General features: G+C 54.6%; 4 protein-coding genes across 4 annotated transcripts; 2 read left to right on the top strand and 2 right to left on the bottom strand.

Moving 5' to 3' along the window:
- Positions 1-1,560: 1,560 nt before the first annotated feature.
- On the bottom strand, positions 1,561-4,419 carry MAM_05328 (tea/atts; the record flags this gene model as incomplete). The annotated part of the gene is made up of 3 exons (XM_040824126.1): positions 1,561-3,593; positions 3,668-3,898; positions 4,005-4,419. 3 exons carry the CDS (start codon positions 4,417-4,419, stop codon positions 1,561-1,563), a joined length of 2,679 nt encoding a protein of 892 aa, XP_040677838.1.
- Positions 4,420-5,508: 1,089 nt separating this feature from the next.
- Positions 5,509-8,354, bottom strand: MAM_05329 (MRD1-like protein; the record flags this gene model as incomplete). Its single annotated transcript, XM_040824127.1, has 3 exons — positions 5,509-7,005; positions 7,261-8,058; positions 8,124-8,354. 3 exons carry the CDS (start codon positions 8,352-8,354, stop codon positions 5,509-5,511), a joined length of 2,526 nt encoding a protein of 841 aa, XP_040677839.1.
- Positions 8,355-12,412: 4,058 nt separating this feature from the next.
- Positions 12,413-13,342, top strand: MAM_05330 (NmrA family transcriptional regulator; the record flags this gene model as incomplete). The annotated part of the gene is made up of 1 exon (XM_040824128.1): positions 12,413-13,342. One exon carries the CDS (start codon positions 12,413-12,415, stop codon positions 13,340-13,342), a length of 930 nt encoding a protein of 309 aa, XP_040677840.1.
- An 802-nt stretch (positions 13,343-14,144) lies between these two features.
- Positions 14,145-14,753, top strand: MAM_05331 (dynein light chain; the record flags this gene model as incomplete). Its single annotated transcript, XM_040824129.1, has 6 exons — positions 14,145-14,193; positions 14,279-14,301; positions 14,355-14,388; positions 14,484-14,518; positions 14,587-14,613; positions 14,673-14,753. The coding sequence occupies 6 exons, from the start codon at positions 14,145-14,147 to the stop codon at positions 14,751-14,753; spliced, it is 249 nt and encodes an 82-aa protein (XP_040677841.1).
- Positions 14,754-17,513: the final 2,760 nt, after the last annotated feature.

A 17,513-nucleotide genomic window follows, 5' to 3' on the forward strand; every position in this document is an offset into this window, starting at 1 on the left:
TCCAACCCGCCCAATTTCCGCACATACCTGCTCCGGGAGGGGGGGCAAAATCCCCGTCCCGCACCCATCACCATCACATCACAACCATGACGACAGGCAACCAAGGCGAGAACAAGCAAGGCCTTGACTAAACAACAAGGATGGCATACTAGTTGTCCTCTTCTTCCAACCACACGTCACAAGGTATCACCAACCCCCCCCCATCCACTCACAGCGTCAAGGTCGTATCGGCAGCGCCGCTCACATACCTCACCTCTCCAAGCAACCCCGTCGGTCAGTCGCCACCACGACCAAAATAAACATCAACATCAACATCAATATCGCTCACAATCAACACAAAAGTCCTCGCCCCGAACAAAGCGAGCCATCTCCAGCCAACCCGTCCAATGGTCAGCTGCGCCGCGCAGCCTCAACCCCCTTCCCCTTTGCCACCGCCCTCGAGAAGCCAGCATTCCTCACCGTCACACCACGTCGTCAAAGAATGCAATTGTCCAGGACAATTCCAACCGGCGCATTCTTGCCGGACCCCGAATTCCAGTCCGTCATTGTTTCCCCGTCCCGCCCTGTCTCGCTCGCCCTGCTTCCTGCTCGTATTGTGCTCGTCGGCCATTGTTCCAACGCGGCACAAGAATACATTATACTGCCACCAACTTTTCACAAATATACACGTACACGAGCCGCGCACGTCAATGGAGCGTGCATCCAAGGAGGCGAGCGCGACGCGTAAATGACCGCCACAGTAATCCATGTCGCTCCCCGCAACTCCAGCTTCTTCTTCGTCATCGGCTCCGTACATGTTGGCCTGCCTTCTTTCTTTCTTTCTGTGTTTCCTTCTTCCCTCCCTCCCTCGCTCCCTTGGCGACCTAGACCAGGGCAGACGGGGAGGAAGGGGGGCGTGGTCCTTTTCCTCCGTGCGGGCGGGTTCCTGGTTCCTGCGTCGGCTCGCTCCACCTGCTGCTGAAGAATATAAAGTGGCAGTTACGTAGTGTGTGTACCAAAATAGCCTTGCTTAGAGGGTGAGGGTCAAGGGTCGCGGGTGTCCCCTCGTCCACGAGGGCGTGGAGATAAAGCCAGGCAGGGAGCTTCAATATTGAGCTTGAACTTGTCCTTCACTCCTCTCCTCGCCAAGCTGGCTGAGCAGACTCCCCGGGTGAGTCGCAACGTCTCAATACCTCGCCACGCGACGGCGTCGTCTTGCCGACTACGACGCGACCATTGCACGTCACACTTCACACACCCGGCCGGTACGCGGTATAAAAAGGGAAAAAAAAAAAAGGACATGTTGGGCAAGTGGATGTCTTTGAATTGCAGCAACTAACAACAGTCCATAGGTCTAAGTATGTGGTATTATTATCATGATCCGTCAAAAGAAATAGAAGTGTCAAGAAATGTCCCCCCCTCCCCTTTTTCCTTTCAAGAGTACTCCTCCAGCGCCAATGGCCAAAATGTCCCCTCCAACACGTGAATTAATCCTTTTTGACATTTTTCCACTTCTTGTGACACATGCGTCTCTATGCCAGATAGAGCACCCTAACATTAGTTTTTTCGCGTCTGTGCTCGTCACCATCCAGCAGTGACTGGCACATGAACGTCCATCGTCTCCCTCCGTCTCTTGGCCGGTCGAGGGCTGCCACCTCGCTCGTGGGAGCTGGGTGCCGTTCCTGCGGACAGGGGCCACTGTGGAGGAGCCCACATGGCACCGTGGTGATCTCCCGCATGGGATTCAACCTTGGTATTTGGTCCCCATTCTGCCGTGGCGCTTGCTGGCGCCGAAGCTGCGGACCAGCCGTCCAGGGCAGACATGTCCCATCCTTGCATGTTGCCGGTGTCGACGCCGGCGTTGTCGTAGACGACTTGGTTCGGTAGTTCGAGCGACGTGGTGGCCGCCATGTATGAGTTGACGGCTGAGCTGATGGGCTTCACCTCGGAGAAGGACTGCTGCCCGTCGAAGAAGGACTGGTGGCTGTTGCTGTTGTTGCCGAGCGTCGTCGTCGCCTGACGGTCGTGTTGTTGAGGCGGACCGCCAGTCGGGGGGAGGAATGCTACTCCATTGTTTGGTGCCATGTTGCCATCAAACGAACCACTTCTGGTGTCGAAGCTGGCACTGCGGGTGTCAAAACTCCCGCTCCGGCTGTCAAAGTTTCCAGTCGAGTAGGCCGGCGGCAGTGTAGCCGTCGGTGGCGGCGTGGCAAGCCCGTTGGAGAAGGAGTCGAAAAGCCCAATGCTGTTGTTGTTGCTGCTGCTGCTGTTGTTGGGAGTTTGCAGCGGCGGAACGTGCGGCACGTGAGATGCGTTGCTGCCGTGGTCCCACGTGCTGAAGGTCTCGTTCATGGCCGCCGTCAAGTGCTGGTTGATGGTTGGCGTCGGCGACATCAGAGCCTCTCTGGAGACGTTTGCCGTCGGGTAGACGAGCGCCTTCTGCTGATGGTATCGGGACATGGGGTCGTTGATGGTCAACCACCGCCAGGTGGTTCCGGCGGGCTTGAAGACGGGATGGTACTTGTGCCACTGGTTGGTCGTGTTGAACCTCCAAAAGATGACGGCCTGGCGAGTCCACTGCGTAGAGTCGGGCGCGCAAGACCAGAGCTCCTGGTACATGGCCACCTTGCAAATCAAGTCGCTGCCAGTCAGCTCTCGGCGGGCCCACGAGGCAGCATCGCCTTCGTCCTCGGCGCGCTTGCGCTTGCTGCCGGATCGCTCGAGGTCCTTGTTGCCCTCGCCGTCCGCATACTTGCGGCGCTTCTCCTTGAGGCGCTGGTGCTCGACGTCGGGATACTGCACCGCCATGCTGAGAATGCTGGCCCACTCCACCGCAGGGAAAGGAACGTGAATATCCTGACGAGGGCGGGTGTGGCACTCGCAGTCCACCTTGGAATCGCTACACCCACGGCGGTGGATTCCGCTGTCGTTGGTGTAGACGCCATGCTTGCCCTCGTCGCTGTGGAGCTCGGCGGGCCTCGTAAGGCGTGTGATGCACTTCCACCGATGGTTCTGCAGAGCTGGCTGCGTGATGGCGACCTCGACAAACCCCGTGAGCTCCGATCCAGAGGGGAACTTGGCGTGCTCGTGCAGTTCCAGCGTCGCGCACATCTCCAGCAACAGGCACTCCTCGTCTCTGGACGGAAGCTCAAGTGTCTCGTACATGGCGGGAGCATCCTTTTGCCACCGGCGGGTGACAGACTTGGCGCAGGCCGACGTGGTCCGGTCAAGAGATCGGGTGTACTCGTGCAAGAGGACATCCTTGCCCAGGACGTTGGGGCTGTCGTCACAGTTGGTGTACTTGTTCAGGTGAGGGAAGGACGCCTGGTCCAACGGGGCGTCATGTGCATCATAGGCGACGTCGTCCCGAATCTTGATATCAGAAGACGACACAAAGATTTCACACGTCTTGGGCCGTGTGCAGATGGATGACTGCAGGGCCAGGAGCTGGGAGAAGTACTCATAGTTGGGCTTGACGTCGGGAACTCGACCCTCAGCCAGGGCTGTGAGCACGGGGTTCGACTTGAATGACTCTTGCTCTTCCTCGTCATAGTAGTCGTCGGAATTCGTTGAGCCCGGCTCCTTCTTCTCCTCTGACGGGAACAAAAAGTGGACTATCGTGACGGGGGTCAGTATTCCATGCCTCTCCTCGCCAAGAATGCAGGCCAAGCTTGACGCATAGACTCACAGCAACGAAGGTCTTCAAAAAACTTCTTGACCACTTGCATGTGGCTAGACACTTGCTTGCGTCCCATCTGTTCGATGCTTTCGTTGCTATTGTCGATGCGGAAAATCTCCTTGCTCCCCAAGAGAGCAACGCAAATCACAAAGATGTACTCGCTGATGAGCATGTTGCGGCCGTGGAGTTTCCCTCCCATGGAGAACTTGCGGCGGCCCATGTGAGGCATGAGCAGTACAGCTGGCGAGAGCTATTAGCAGGCTGGGCTGGGCTGGGCTGGGCTGGGCTGGGCCCCCGGGAGGGGGGGAGGTTTTGGCAAGCATCACGGAGCAAGGCAACGACTTACAGTCGACAAAGGCATCCTCGAGCTCCGGCCGACGCCAGACGCCGCCCTTGTCCTTTTGGGTGTCCTTGTGAGCTTGTCTGTTACGATACTGACGGAAAGCCGGCCAGAAGTAGAGAGGATTGACAGAAGTCTTGGGCCTTCTCTGATAACGAGCCTGCTGACGAGGAGTCGGGACTCTGTAAAGGCAGTCGAGTGATTGTGAAGGAACCATGGGAGCATGCATGGATGGTCCCAGGGCCACTTGGTTCTGATAACAAGAGACTAGACCATTGAAGCTGTGGGATTGAGCATTGCCAGTGGACTCTCGAAGAGGCGGTCTGCCATTATGGAGACTACGTCTCGTATCGACATAGTCCGGTGACTGTGAGTAACGCTGTGACGACAGCACTGGTCTTGGCTGAAAGAGTGAAGACATTGCTATAACTGCAAAGGCAAAAAATTAAACCAAAAAAAAAAAAAAGAGTGGCACGAGGAATGTCGATGAGACGCAACGAGCGAGAACCAAGCCCGCTGAAGCTGCAAAATGCCTCGGACAATGACAGCCCAGGTTTGAACGGCAGGATGAAGAGCGAGTTGAAGAGGACAAGATATGTAGAGAGGAATTTTGGGATGTGGAATGATGGCCTAAATGTATGATCCGACGAGAGTGATGGGTTCGACTGGAACGAAGCTTTATTTCCCGGGAGGATCTAAGACTGTATAAATCCAAGACTTATAGGTGGAGGACGAAGAGCTCCAGCGGACCATGTTGACAAAGGGTTGACAGCGCTAGTACCCATCTATTTGGCCCCTCAACCTAAATATCAAGATCTATCTACAGAACGCCCAGCAAGGCAGGGGAGAGGAGGGATGGGATGGGATGGGATGGGATGGGATGGGATGGACGAGGAGCCGGGGGTGGTTCGGGCAGTGGGGGATGGGGTCTTGGACGGTTCGTCGCTAGTCGGCGTCGGCATCCATGCCCATGCCCATGCCCACGGACGAGAGAAGAGTGACCTCGGGCCAATGAAGGTCTTGACGTAAAACCCAACGGGCACATGGTAGCTAAAGTGTCTGCAGCGTCCGGCATCGAGGGCGTTGGGACGCAAGGGAGGGTCGAGCGGGTCCGGCACACCAAGGCCGGCCACGGCCTCCCAGACAGAGACAAACCTTCACGGGCGTCATGGTTGTCCACACGGCGCAGGTATGCGAAAGAGATTAACATCAGACAGGCAGACATCTTGCACAGCCTTGCGCTCCGACGTTGGAATTCCTGGTCTCGTGGAGTCGCCTCCGTCAACACGCCATGTCAGTTGTCGCCAGAGTCGCAACTGCTCGATGCCGTGCGATGCGATGCGATGCGTGCGCGCGCCGACTGCCCTTCCCAAGGGAGGTCGCCGACGAAGGAGCCCGGGCTAGTGCACGACAGGGCAGGAAATTGGGCAACCGCAGGCGCTGTAATGTGCTGAATTATTAACGGCCGGCGGCCAAATAGAGCCGCTCTGCCTCCTTGTTACACTGACGACTAGCCGTCGAGCTCCTCCTCGTCGTTGCCAATAGTGACCCTTTTCCTCCCTCCGCCAGTGAGTTGCTGAAGGGCTACTTTATTGACTTGGCCCCCTACTTTGCGCTGCATCTTCTCGATCTCCTCCTCGGCGTCGACGGCCTCGGCCTCTGCAAAGTCCAGTACTAGGCGCCGCCCGAGAAGATGAGTGTCCTTGAGGGCGTTTAGTGCGTTCTCCGCCTCTCGAGGACTGACAAAGTCGGCAAATGCAAAGCCTCTTGCGGTAAAGTCAGCCTTCTTCGGAACGCGGACCGACCTGAGCTGGCCGTACGTCCCGAACAGTGACCTCACGTCTTGTTTTGTGGCTTGAAAGGGCAGGTTCTTGATGACGATCTTGGTCCTTTGCGCCGCCGCCTTTTTCGCTCGATCATCCCGCCGTCTGTCTTCGGCCGCATCTTGGCCCTTATGCGACGCCTTCACGCCCAGAGTGTGGCCATCCAGTACATGCCCATCCATCACCCGGAGAGCTGCCTTGGCTTGGGTCTTAGATCGAAACTCTGCGAAACCAAACCCCATGCTAAGCGTTTGGCCGGGTTTCTTGGGGTCCATTTTCGTTTTGACCCTAGCTGACACGAATCCGTCGAGAGACTCGAAAGCCTCAGCCAGCCTGCTAGTGGTTGTGGCAAAGTTTAAATTGCGGATAAACAGAGACGTCGTTTCCATATCATCCGCCTTATCACCGCCTGACAACAAGTCACTGACGGTAAGCTTTTGCACCCCTGTTGCCTGTTGATCGGTTGTCCGGCTGATCTGCTCCGAGATGTCTCTTCTGAGCAAGTCCTTCGGTGCCTTCTCCAGGAAGAGTACACTATCCTTGATTCGTCTGTATGCGAGCTTACCAAAAGCGGCCTTGGCATGGTTTGCATGTGCGAACTGGACAATAGCGATAGTACCTGCAGGGGGCATGAGCACCTCGAGCACTTTTCCATGCTCCTCAAACATTTTGCGAAGTTCCTCCATGGTAGTTCCGAATGGAAAGTTCTTTACCAAGATGGTGGTATCACCCCGCCTCCGCGACTTGAAGGCGTCCAGGTCCACCCCATTGGCAGCAAAGTAAGCCTTTGTCTCCTGTATGACTGTAGTCTCTGCGATGGCCTGCTTGATGGCGGCATCGGCCGATGTAGGATCGAGCATCTCGGATTTCGAGACACCCAGCCGGCTCGCAATGGAGGCGTTGACAGCATCCTGGCTCATGTAGAGAGAGTTCCAGTTAAAGCTGCTAGAAGCTGCCTCTGCTTTCTTACGTATCATGTTTTGTTTCTTCAAAGGCAACTTGGATACGGCAAATTCATCCAATCCCTGCTCTCGTTTCGCGCTGGCTGGAATGATGTGGAGGATACGCCCTTGGAAGGTTACCCCATCCAGTTCCTGGAATGCCCTGACGGCGTCAGACGAGTCTGCAAAAAGAACTAGAGCAAAACCCTTTGTTGCCCCAGCAGCAGTCAAAGGTAAATGGACCTGGACGATAAATAAAAAGAAAATTAGCTTTCTTTTGGGTCCCAGAGGTAAAAGTGCTCAAATGATCCAGCGACGCTGTGTATGAATAATCAAGGCATAGGCTCAGAAAATCGAAGCATCTACTAAAATATTCGCCCAGGTTTCACATCATATACCGAGGTATAAGCTGTCCCTATCATGGGGTTCATCATTGCGGCCTTGCAGGGAGGAAGTCATTGCGAGTTGGGGCAGGTCGGGGGTGTTTTACCAACATACCTCTAGGAGTGTGCCAAACCTGTCGAACGTCTCCCGTATATCATCTTCAGTGGCGCTGTAAGGCAGGTTCCTGACGAAAAGCCGAGACGTGCGATGGATGGTTTCAGCAGCGTCGTCCGTCACAGTCTCCTTCCTTGTCGCCAAATCAGCAGTTGTATTGGGTGTCACCTCATCGGAGGAATGCGACGACAGTCCGTCATTCTCCGTGTCTTGCTTTGTCGTACCATCCACCCGGCTGAGCACTGCTCTAGAGGCAAGGTCATCCGGGTCAGCTAGGTCCAGCAGTCTGTTGGTCCGAGATCGCAACCAATCGTCGTCGGTCGCGCCAGCTGGTGATGGACCTTGGTCGGTCATCTCTGAATCAATTGCCTCGACCTTGTCCTCGCCAGCCTCCTCGAACGTAACTTCTTTAGAAGTCTTGACATCCCGAAGTGGTGGTTGTCGAGGAACATTGTCTGACTTGTTCTGACGGGACTCTATCCTTCTCGACTTCTCTTGTCTCGATGGGACTTGTTCATACTCGTCATCGCTTTCCCCCTCTGGGACACTAAGCCCTCCAGAATTGAGCGTATTATCTGCTGCGACTGCAGAATTTGGGTCATCTGCAACAGCGCCTTCTCGACCAGACCTCATGACCTGCAGAAACTCCCGCAGCTTCGGGTCAGCGGTTTCCTGTTCCTGTCGCTTTCGCTTCTTCGGGTTTACATCATGGTCAGAAGTTGAGCGTGCAGTATGATGTTCCGGCGCACCAAAGTTGCAGGAACCATTGTGTCCTTTTCTCGAGGCTGGGTCTGAGATCTAACATTCCATTAGCAACCGGTATAATGGATGGTAAGCAACGCGAAACAGGAGGAGAAACTCACGGGCCGGGCAGTCTCGACTGATATCTTAGACATGCGGATGTATGATCGATTGAAGTATTTGACAGCACCAGCGGCATCAGTCGCGCTCTTGTAGCCCACGTATCCTATCCGACGCTGGGCTAGCAGTTTGACATCGGTGATCTCTCGATTTCCAGAAGAGAAATGTTTACGGAACTCGGCCTCCGTAATGTTGGGCGGCAGGCCTTTGATAAAAACTCTAGAAGAAGACATAATGAAGTTTGTCGTTAGGCAGAGTGGATGTCAAGTCATGCTGTTCGTGTCTGCCCGCAGACTGCCTGTTGATGGTGCTCGGTGAGAGAGGGACTGAGCAGTGGGACAAGAAGAAGAAAAAAGTTGAGTTCTTATCGTCGTCGCGTATCAGCACTTGAGTGCTTCCCCTTGGTCCGTGCGTGCATGTACCCTCCCCTCATTCTAGACTTACCCTGCAGCTTCATCGAGTGTCCGTCATAATGGCGTGTCGTGATCGGTTGTCCTGGAAAAAAAAAAGAAAGAAAGAAAGAAAGAAAGAAAGAGCCTGCACAAATTTTTGTGAATCAACCTTGGCATCAAGCAGCTTCTGTCGTGATTTCTGTGATCAATATCCCCTCGTGCTATTTTTCTGTGAATTCTGAAGCGCTGTCTGATTTATTTGTCCAGATCCACGCAGGGCTGTCATTTTGCAATCGGCCATGGAGTGTCCCAAACAAAATGCCGACCAGAACGGAAGTGGAATCGTACATAGCGCCACACCTCTACCGCCATTAAGAGAGAGAGCATTTCTAAGTATGGGAAGCTACGATAACAGGAAGTACGAGGATTAATAGTTATCTTGTTTGACGAAGAGCCGTGGATTAATTTGACATGAGATCAATTCTTAATAATGAATAACGACAATTGACGTATCCACAAAACGGTGAGATGGCCGAGTTGGTTATGGCGTCAGGTTAAGGTTATCTTAACAGTAATATCCTGATGGAGCAATCCTCCTGGGTTCGAGTCCCAGTCTCATCATCATTTTTGCTTCAGTCCCTTTGCTTTTACTACCTCACCGACGATACGGAGTACACCTACTTACTGTCTTTCGTTTGATGTTTTATTTTTTATGCGGTCATACGGAAGCATCGCTTTTTACCTAGATTTTCGGGTAGTTGAAGTTGTGGGCTGCACAACGTCAATATGTGCAGGCAACTATTCTCTCGGGTTGTTTGTTATTATTACGTCACAACCTGGTAAAACATGTACTCAGTAAAATTTATTTACTATTGAACCTGTAACGAGGACAAAATAAGACCAAAGGGATGCCAATGCGTCTTAATGAACAGCATCCTAGCCACCTAAGTAGCCTGCACATCCTCCGCTCATACCATTGTACTTTGTGGACAATAAGAGGTTAAATTAGCCCCATATAGTTCCTGAATACAGAGTCTAGAGGCCTTAAGACGAACAATAACAGGACAAAACCCCACAAAAGCTGTGCCTCTTCTTGGGGGTCACCTGCATTATATTTTTGGTGTGCGCTTCCCTCCTCGCCATAAGAAAGAATAAGAGCCCCTGCCGCCGTCAATCCCCATTGGTGAGATGGCCGAGTTGGTTATGGCGTCAGGTTAAGGTCACCTTAATTCGATCATCCTCCTGATGGAGCAATCCTCCTGGGTTCGAGTCCCAGTCTCATCAGCACATCTTTTTGCCAGTCAAGATTGTGTCTCCCTTTGTCTCTTGGTCTGGTATTGGCCTCAGCCCTACACTGGAGTCCAAGACTACAGTCCCCTCCTTACCTTGCTATGTACACCGTTTTACTTTGCCGCTGACAGAACACGCGACGACATCGTGTCATTGGCGCCGTTGATACACCCGCGGCAGTTGTCTTGTTTACCCTGGTGTGTTATGGAGGCCAGGAGCTACGCAGCATTTCGCTCACTGAGTTGTGGAGGACGTAAAAGGCGTCCCTGGTGTCCTACTTGGGGGTGAGAGGGAGGCAAAGTTTTAGCAAGGCACCTTGCTTTAGAAATATATGCCAAAAAAAGTGGCGTAGGCATGCCACGTTTTGCGAAATGTGCTCTGTGTTTCTGTAGACGATACTGCTTCTATCGCTGGTGAGTTCTTGGCTGTGATCGCTATCCCGAGAACGCTCATCTCTGTCAGTCGCGACTACTATCCTGAATTGATGAACCTGTCCATGTTGAGGTTGTTGGTTCCCTTTTTGGCCCATGTTACTGCCATCAGTCCTCCCTGGGCCACGAAAAATGGATGAGATGCTTCACCATTTGTCAGCTATGTCTTTGGGCAGATACCTTGGAGCGGCTCAGTTGAAGACGCCGGTTTCTGGCTCTACTTGCAGTACCATGAGCAGAGGACAAGTCGTGTCGTGTCGTGTACCGATACCCTAGGCGTATTCAGAAGCACAAGTTGCATGTTTCTTCGATTTCGAATCTGCGTTGCATTGCGTTGTTCAACCTCACTTGCCGGCATATGATCTGACTCATATCATTGCTGGAAACAGAAACAGGCGTCTCAACACGCAGCCGAGAGCTGAGAATCCCTTGGCTAGTTACCTACTGAAGCAGGGACTTGGGAAGGCGCAGAACCACGAATGTCAATTTGTCTTGGAACCGGCTGATGTATTAAAATCTTTCATGTTTTCGGAAATTGCTGTTCCGCGCCTTGTGAATAAAACGACGATGAAACAGGACGCCAGACTAGACCAACTTGTTATTAAGAAGATGTAAGGTTAGGTCTACATTAAGCCAATGGAATAAGAAATCACCCGAAGGGCCAAAGAGACTTCAATGTTCGCTTCATAGGGGTCAATGATGTCAAGCACTCACGGCAAAGAGGGTGATAGCTTGCGAATGTCCAACCAAGCTCCGGCACGACTTGGGGCGAATATACCGGACCCGACCCGACGCTAACCTCACCCAATGGGATCAAAGCAATATGAAAACGTTCAAGACGGTCTCGAGTCGTCCTGTATTCAAGTGCTTCAAGCTCTTGTAAGCGGATTGGCCGTGCTTGAGCCATCGAACGGCGCCGAGTCTCAGGAACGCCAACTCGACACTGGCAACTATGGAGCCAAAGAGCGGCGAAAAGAGCCCTGGTTGTCTATGCCTCGACTTCCCATCGCCGAATAGGCACACCGACAGTGTATTGACTTGGTGTCGACGACATTGATGGCGGAGCAACAGCAAGAGTTTGTCAAACTTGGCGGCGAAACTTTGGCCAAGTTCCTCAATAATTGCAAAATGTCGGAAAGGAAACTTGTCCGTTTCGACGAGTGTGTTTCTGCTCCCGTGATTGCTGAGCAGACGTCATGGCCAGAGCTAAGTCGTGCTCGGCGTCTCTATGCACGCTTGCCTGCTCTGGCTGATTGCACCGCTGGCGTCGCCTCGTCTATTATCTCATGACTTTGCTGGAACCCAGAAAACTGTTGTTTCAGCAGTATCGGCGGCGTAATCGGGAGCGGTGGGCAAACTGGAAGACCAAATATCAACGAAGCCCTGGATAATCATGCTTCACCGTGTCAGACTTTCTGAAACGCTTCGTCCAATGAGCGTCCCGCAAGACCTGCAGTGCGTCGGGCAGTCCCTCGCTCGGATTACAGAAAAAAGGCACAAGCATCATCGGGGGCTTTTTTGCGACCACCATTAATCCGTGTCTCGAGGCGATCGACATGGTGTTGGGCGCCGAGCAGGATCAGGATCAGGGTCTGCACACCAAATAGGCTAGCGCAAGGGATTAAGTCCGGCTTATTTCCACCAACCGGTCTTGAAGGAAGCAGACTCAGCATCACATTTTGAAACGTCAACCGGCATCATTATTCCTGGAAGTCTCGCAGCTACAACGTGCAAACGTCTGCTTGCATTCATCCATGTCATATGTCATGTCTGCAGACTGGTTGGGGCTGAGCTGACAGGCGCCACCACGTCATGGCCGCTTACGAGTTGCGCCGCTCGGCGCAAAGCTTCGGCGCTGTTTAGCTCAAGGTCAGTTCTGTTCTTGGGTCTGGAGAAGATGGAAGCTAACGAGTTGTAACCAGGTTGGGTGTACGACCGGAATGACCGCGTCTTCGCGTCTTCGCGCCCTCGTCTTTATGGTTCTCCGAACTCTATCCCGCGCAAGATGCCACGAGTATTTAATCCAGCAGGCGCCGCCGCCACCAGGACAAAGACGCTCATGACCGCTCCTCCACACTCCAAGGACTCGGGTTCCAGCCGAAAAAAAATCAAAAATAAACCAAAATAAAAACACAAGCAACTTTCCACTTACTCACCCCCGGGGGGTCCGCCTACGCAATGAGCAAAGTACTCGTCGTCTTCGGAGCCACGGGCAACCAAGGAGGATCCGTCGTCGACTCGGTCCTCGGCGACGCCGCCCTCAGCCAGGAGTACAAAATCCGCGCAGTGACGCGCGACACGTCCACACCGGCAGCACTGCATCTGCAGCAAAAGAAGGTCGAGGTCGTCACGGGCAATGCCGACGACACGCCGTCAGTCGAGAAAGCCGTCCAGGGCGCCCACACAGTCTTCTTCCTCACCACCACCACCTATGACGACAAGCTAGAGGAGCGAGAGGTGTCACAGGGCAAACGCATCGCCGATGCCGCCGTGGCCGCGGGCGCAAAGTACCTCATCTTCAGCACCCTGCCCTCCATCAGTGAGAACTCGGGCGGCAGGTACAACAAGGGTGGACATTTCGACTGCAAAACCCAGGTGGAGAAGTACATTCGCACGCTGCCCGTCAAGAGTGCCTTCTTTGCGCCGGGCTGCTTCATGCAGAACCTGGCAACCAACATGCGGCCCAACGCCACGGACGACGGCACCTACGTGCTCGCCAACGTGGCCTCCCCCACGACGAAGCTGCCGCTCATAGATATCACAGACACGGGCAAGTACGTCTCTGCAATCCTGGCCGACCCCGACGCTTTTGAGGGCAAGGTCCTGTGTGCGGCCACGAGGCTGTACAGCATCGAGGAGATGGTGGGCATCATCAGCAAGGTTACCGGCAAGACTGTTCGCCACAGGCAGCTCCCGGAAGACGTGTTTCGCCAGCACATGCCTCCTACCATGGCGGACTATATCGTGCATATGCTGCTGTACATACAGGATTTCGGATACTACGGCAAGGACACGGAGGAGTTGGTGGCCTGGACGGCGCGCCAGGCTCGGGGCAAGCTGCACAGTTTGGAGGATTATCTGGCAGAGAATCCTCTAGAGCTGAACTGAACTAGACCCGTGTCGTGTAATGAGAGTAAGAACTGGTATGCGAGAAAAACTTTTTTTTTTTTTAAACAACAGCCACGACTTGTCGGACCGGAGACTGTGCCCTTGGTCGTTTGTAGTGTTGATCGACTGGCGTACGTGAGAAAAGGGTAGGAAAGGGCAAGATGAAATCGTAGGTCGTGAAGCGTCATTGAAGAATGACAACGACGGGGAGAAATTGATTACACAAGATTGAAGACGACCAACCCCCACCCTCAAGTTCCCAGTCCAGTTCCCGCCTCCCGCCTGCCAGCTCCCGCCTCCCAGCTCCCAGCTCCCAGCTTCCGTGTGGAGACGTCCGGTGTCAATGTCGGGGGCCCTGGCCAACTGATGGGCAACGCCAACTCTGAAACTCCAAGACTTCGGTCCTCGTCCCCTTTACACACTCCCGCTCGAAACCTTCATTCAGTCGACAACACGACACGCAGCGCGTCACGTCTACCCCGCCGACCGTGGTTGACGATTCAACATCCAACGCCATCCCGACAGCCCGTCCGTTTTGCAACGCCCGTCCTACGCACACACATTTCAGCCAGTGTAATCACATAAAAGCAAGGGTCAGTGCTCGATCGTCAGAGTGTGCCCGGCCCGTGCATCAATCACCCCTTGACCGCAAGGCCTCTAGAAATGGCCATTCGGTGCTGAGACTCTCCTAGCCCAGGAACCTACACGCAACGCAGCACAGCACGTCGTGACGCAAGAACCAAGAAAGGAGGGGAAAGAAGAGGCCCAGAAAAGCACGCCGACTTTCCCACCCCGTGTCGAAATGGCGGACAAGCAGGCAGAGACTCCCACTGCCCGGGAGAAGCTTGAAGGTGCGGCGAAGCTCGTCCCCGTGGGAGCCTGAACTGAACGAAGCGTGGTGGCGCGGAGAAGCGGACGCAGCTAACCTACTCGCAGCCCAGATCAAGTCTGCCGACATGGTGAGGAGCGGCGAGCGGCGAGCGGCGAGATGCGAGCTGACGGGTGCGAATAGACCGAGGACATGCAACAAGAGTCGATCGAAGTCGGTACGTCGCGAGCCCCAAGTCGCACGGCGCACACGGACTCGAGCTTGCGTTTCTTCCTTTACCAGCGTTCGGGCATGGATACTGACCACGTGCAGCCCAGGAGGCCATGTCGAAATTCACCATTGAAAAGGTATACGAGACCGAGGAGGGATGCGTGTCCATCGAGTTTTCATGTCGTTGATACGTAAAAATGCACAGGACATTGCCCAACACATCAAGCGCACAGTTGGTCCTCCCCGGTGTCTGCTGCTCCTTAGCGACGCTTCTCTCTGACGATGCACTAGTTCGACGAGCGGAAGGGCCCAACTTGGCACTGTATTGTTGGCCGCAACTTTGGCAGCTTCGTAACCCACGGTCCGTCATGACTCCTGGTCAATCCTGCTCCCTCGTTCGTCTACAACTAATACGCGGCAGAGACCAAACATTTCATCTACTTCTACCTTGGTCACTGTGCCATCCTGCTCTTCAAGACGCAATAATGACTACGTGAACGCGACGACGACGACGACGACGACGACGACGACGACGACGAGGCAAATGGGCGTCTTGAGTATCATGCCGCTCCGCCGAGCGTTTACGATGGACAGGAACCTTGAGTTTCGGAAATGGCTGAGCGGCTGCGGTGTGGAACATGCGTGTGTGTCTGTGAGTCGGGAGCTGAACGGGATTGTCAGATTAGACGGCGGGTTATTTTTCCCGCCACGTATCAAAAGAGAGGGGGAGAGCGGGAAGAAAGATCCATTTGTCTCGTTCCCACGGGAGTCATGGGACACCATATTTTGTCCCTGTGCTGTGCTGTGCTGTGCTGTGCTGTGCTGCTCCGCAATAATGGTGGTGAACTGGTTGCGGCGGAATGATTCGGACATGCTTGGCTTTGCTCCCTACCTCTTCCTTGCTTCTTCTGCTCTTTGCCCTCTGGCTGATGTTATTGCTAAAGCACCGAGCGGCTCGTTGGCCTTGAGAGGGCCTCGACATTCACAAACGACTTGATGCCAAGCAGGGCTGAACATGTCAAGCTTATTGTCTCCTCTAGACCTGGCCCACGAACAGCGGCGCGATATTTTCAACTACTGCTTATCCGTCGTGTCTGATTTCCAGACTGTTTGCTGCCATGCTGTGGCGCACGGGTGGTAGGGGAGTTGCAGGAGGTCGCGAATCGAGCCAAGGTACCTGCATGCTCAGCCGGACTGTTTTGCAATTCTGGTGGCTGCAGTCTTGTCAGAATGGCCTGCAGTTCCCCCGAGTTGATGCCAACGCCGGGGCAGCTCGGATGTTCTGTCGCGTGAATCAGGCCACGGGGCATGACGTGCACGGGCAGGCCTTGCCGTGCTCGCTCGCTCGCTCGCTCGCTCTGCTCAGCGGGTTCTGCATCCTGCGACATGTCTCTTGGTCCGCATGTCTGTTTGCTCTTCTAGAATGGGCACTCCGTAGAGTGGACTGGATTGCAAGGCTGGGATCAAGAATCCTCGCCGACGAGGCGCCTTGCCGCGTCTGGGACTGCAGTCGTCGTCGCACACAGACAGATGACGGATGCATACCGTCGGCAAGGCGACAGATTCGTGAGCCAAAGTCCACACGCCCGCGCGGCCATGCGCGCGACAGGCTCGCTCGGCTTCTCAAGATGCCCATCTCGTGGCCCGGCACCGGCTTCGCCCCGAGAATAATATAGTGACAAGACTCGTCGCCTCACGCCTCACGCCTCACGCCTCACGCCCCGACGCAGCCCGCTCCACTCCGCCGACGTCGCACTCGTCGGTGTACAGATCTCAGATGCACCCAGCCAAGCTGCACATGCACAACATCAACCCGTACTCCGAGGTCGGGCCCCTCTCCAAACCCAGGGCCTTTCTTAGGACAGTCCTCGAGAATCGCCTGGCCATGAGCTCGGCGGCTTTTCTTTTCGCGTGCCGACCCATGTTTGCATCATCACCCCGTACATCCCGATTCCTCACCGACGGCGGCATACATGACATGTATGGCTGACTGCTGGCGGGTCGAGAATCAGCGAAACATCCAGCAGTCACGGAGAACACACCAAACTTACGCCTTCTCCGCAGTAACAAGAGAGAGCACTGTCCAAGTGCCGTCCTACGGAGTAAATGCTTCGCAAATGGTGGGGATGACACGGTAACTACGCATCGATGCAACATGTCTGTCGGGCGGACTCGGCACGGAACGGATTGGCCGACACGGGTCTTTGCTTGCTCCCATCGTCCAGGGACAGGACGGCAAAGGAGTCAAGCCAAAACGTGATACATGACAGAGTTTCTTCTCCCTCTCTGGGCATCCCACGGAAACCTGTTTATCCCCGCTGGCACGCATCGTCTTGCACGAGGTTGACCATGCCGCGGGCAAGCCGGGAAGTAGGATAGAATATCCCCCGGCATTCGACCTTGCTTCTGGTGCTGGTGGCCTGCTCCAAGGAGCAAGGTCGATTTTCTCGAGGATAAGGAGTACCGAGGAGGGACTCGGTTGGTTGTATGCAGTATGCAGCTTCCAAGGTCCGGATGGTTACCAATCAGCCTTGGCTGGCTCGAGGCGACTAAGAAACGCATACTCCATACTGACCAGACGTTTTGTACCAAGTGCGGACTGCAATTTCGCACCCGTCATGATTCCTCCTCTTCCTGCCCTGGTTTTCCCCCGCCTTTGAGACGTCTGGGACTCTGGGGTGGGTGGCATCAGGAGAAGCCTCGACAACATCAACAGCCGCATGCAAGCATGCGGCGTGCGACATGCGGCATGGCGCCGTCGAATCTTGCCGACCACGCCGTACCATCTGGAGAAGAAGGTGACTGGCGGTGGAACAGTCGGGCCAACCAGTCGAACTACCTTCCTGCCGGGAGAAAGTGGTCAATAGGCGATGGGTGAGGGGAGGTAACCAGGCCTCATGTTCTGTTGACGGGTTACCACTTTACAACTGTGGCTTGCCGTGATGATTTGGTGGCGGGCGAACCCGGCCGCCCAAACGAGAAAATAACTGAAGGCTCGACGACTCGACTGTGGGGACGGCGACAGGACAGGCGAGGCAGGCAGGTAACCCTTTGGCCTCTAGACGTCCACGTACTTGTCCTACGTGAAGACGGTGAAGACGAGTGATGACGGCTAATGATTGGGCTAATGAG

This window comes from Metarhizium album, assembly GCF_000804445.1.
Source record: "Metarhizium album ARSEF 1941 chromosome Unknown scaffold_13, whole genome shotgun sequence".
Taxonomy (NCBI): Eukaryota; Fungi; Ascomycota; class Sordariomycetes; order Hypocreales; family Clavicipitaceae; genus Metarhizium; species Metarhizium album.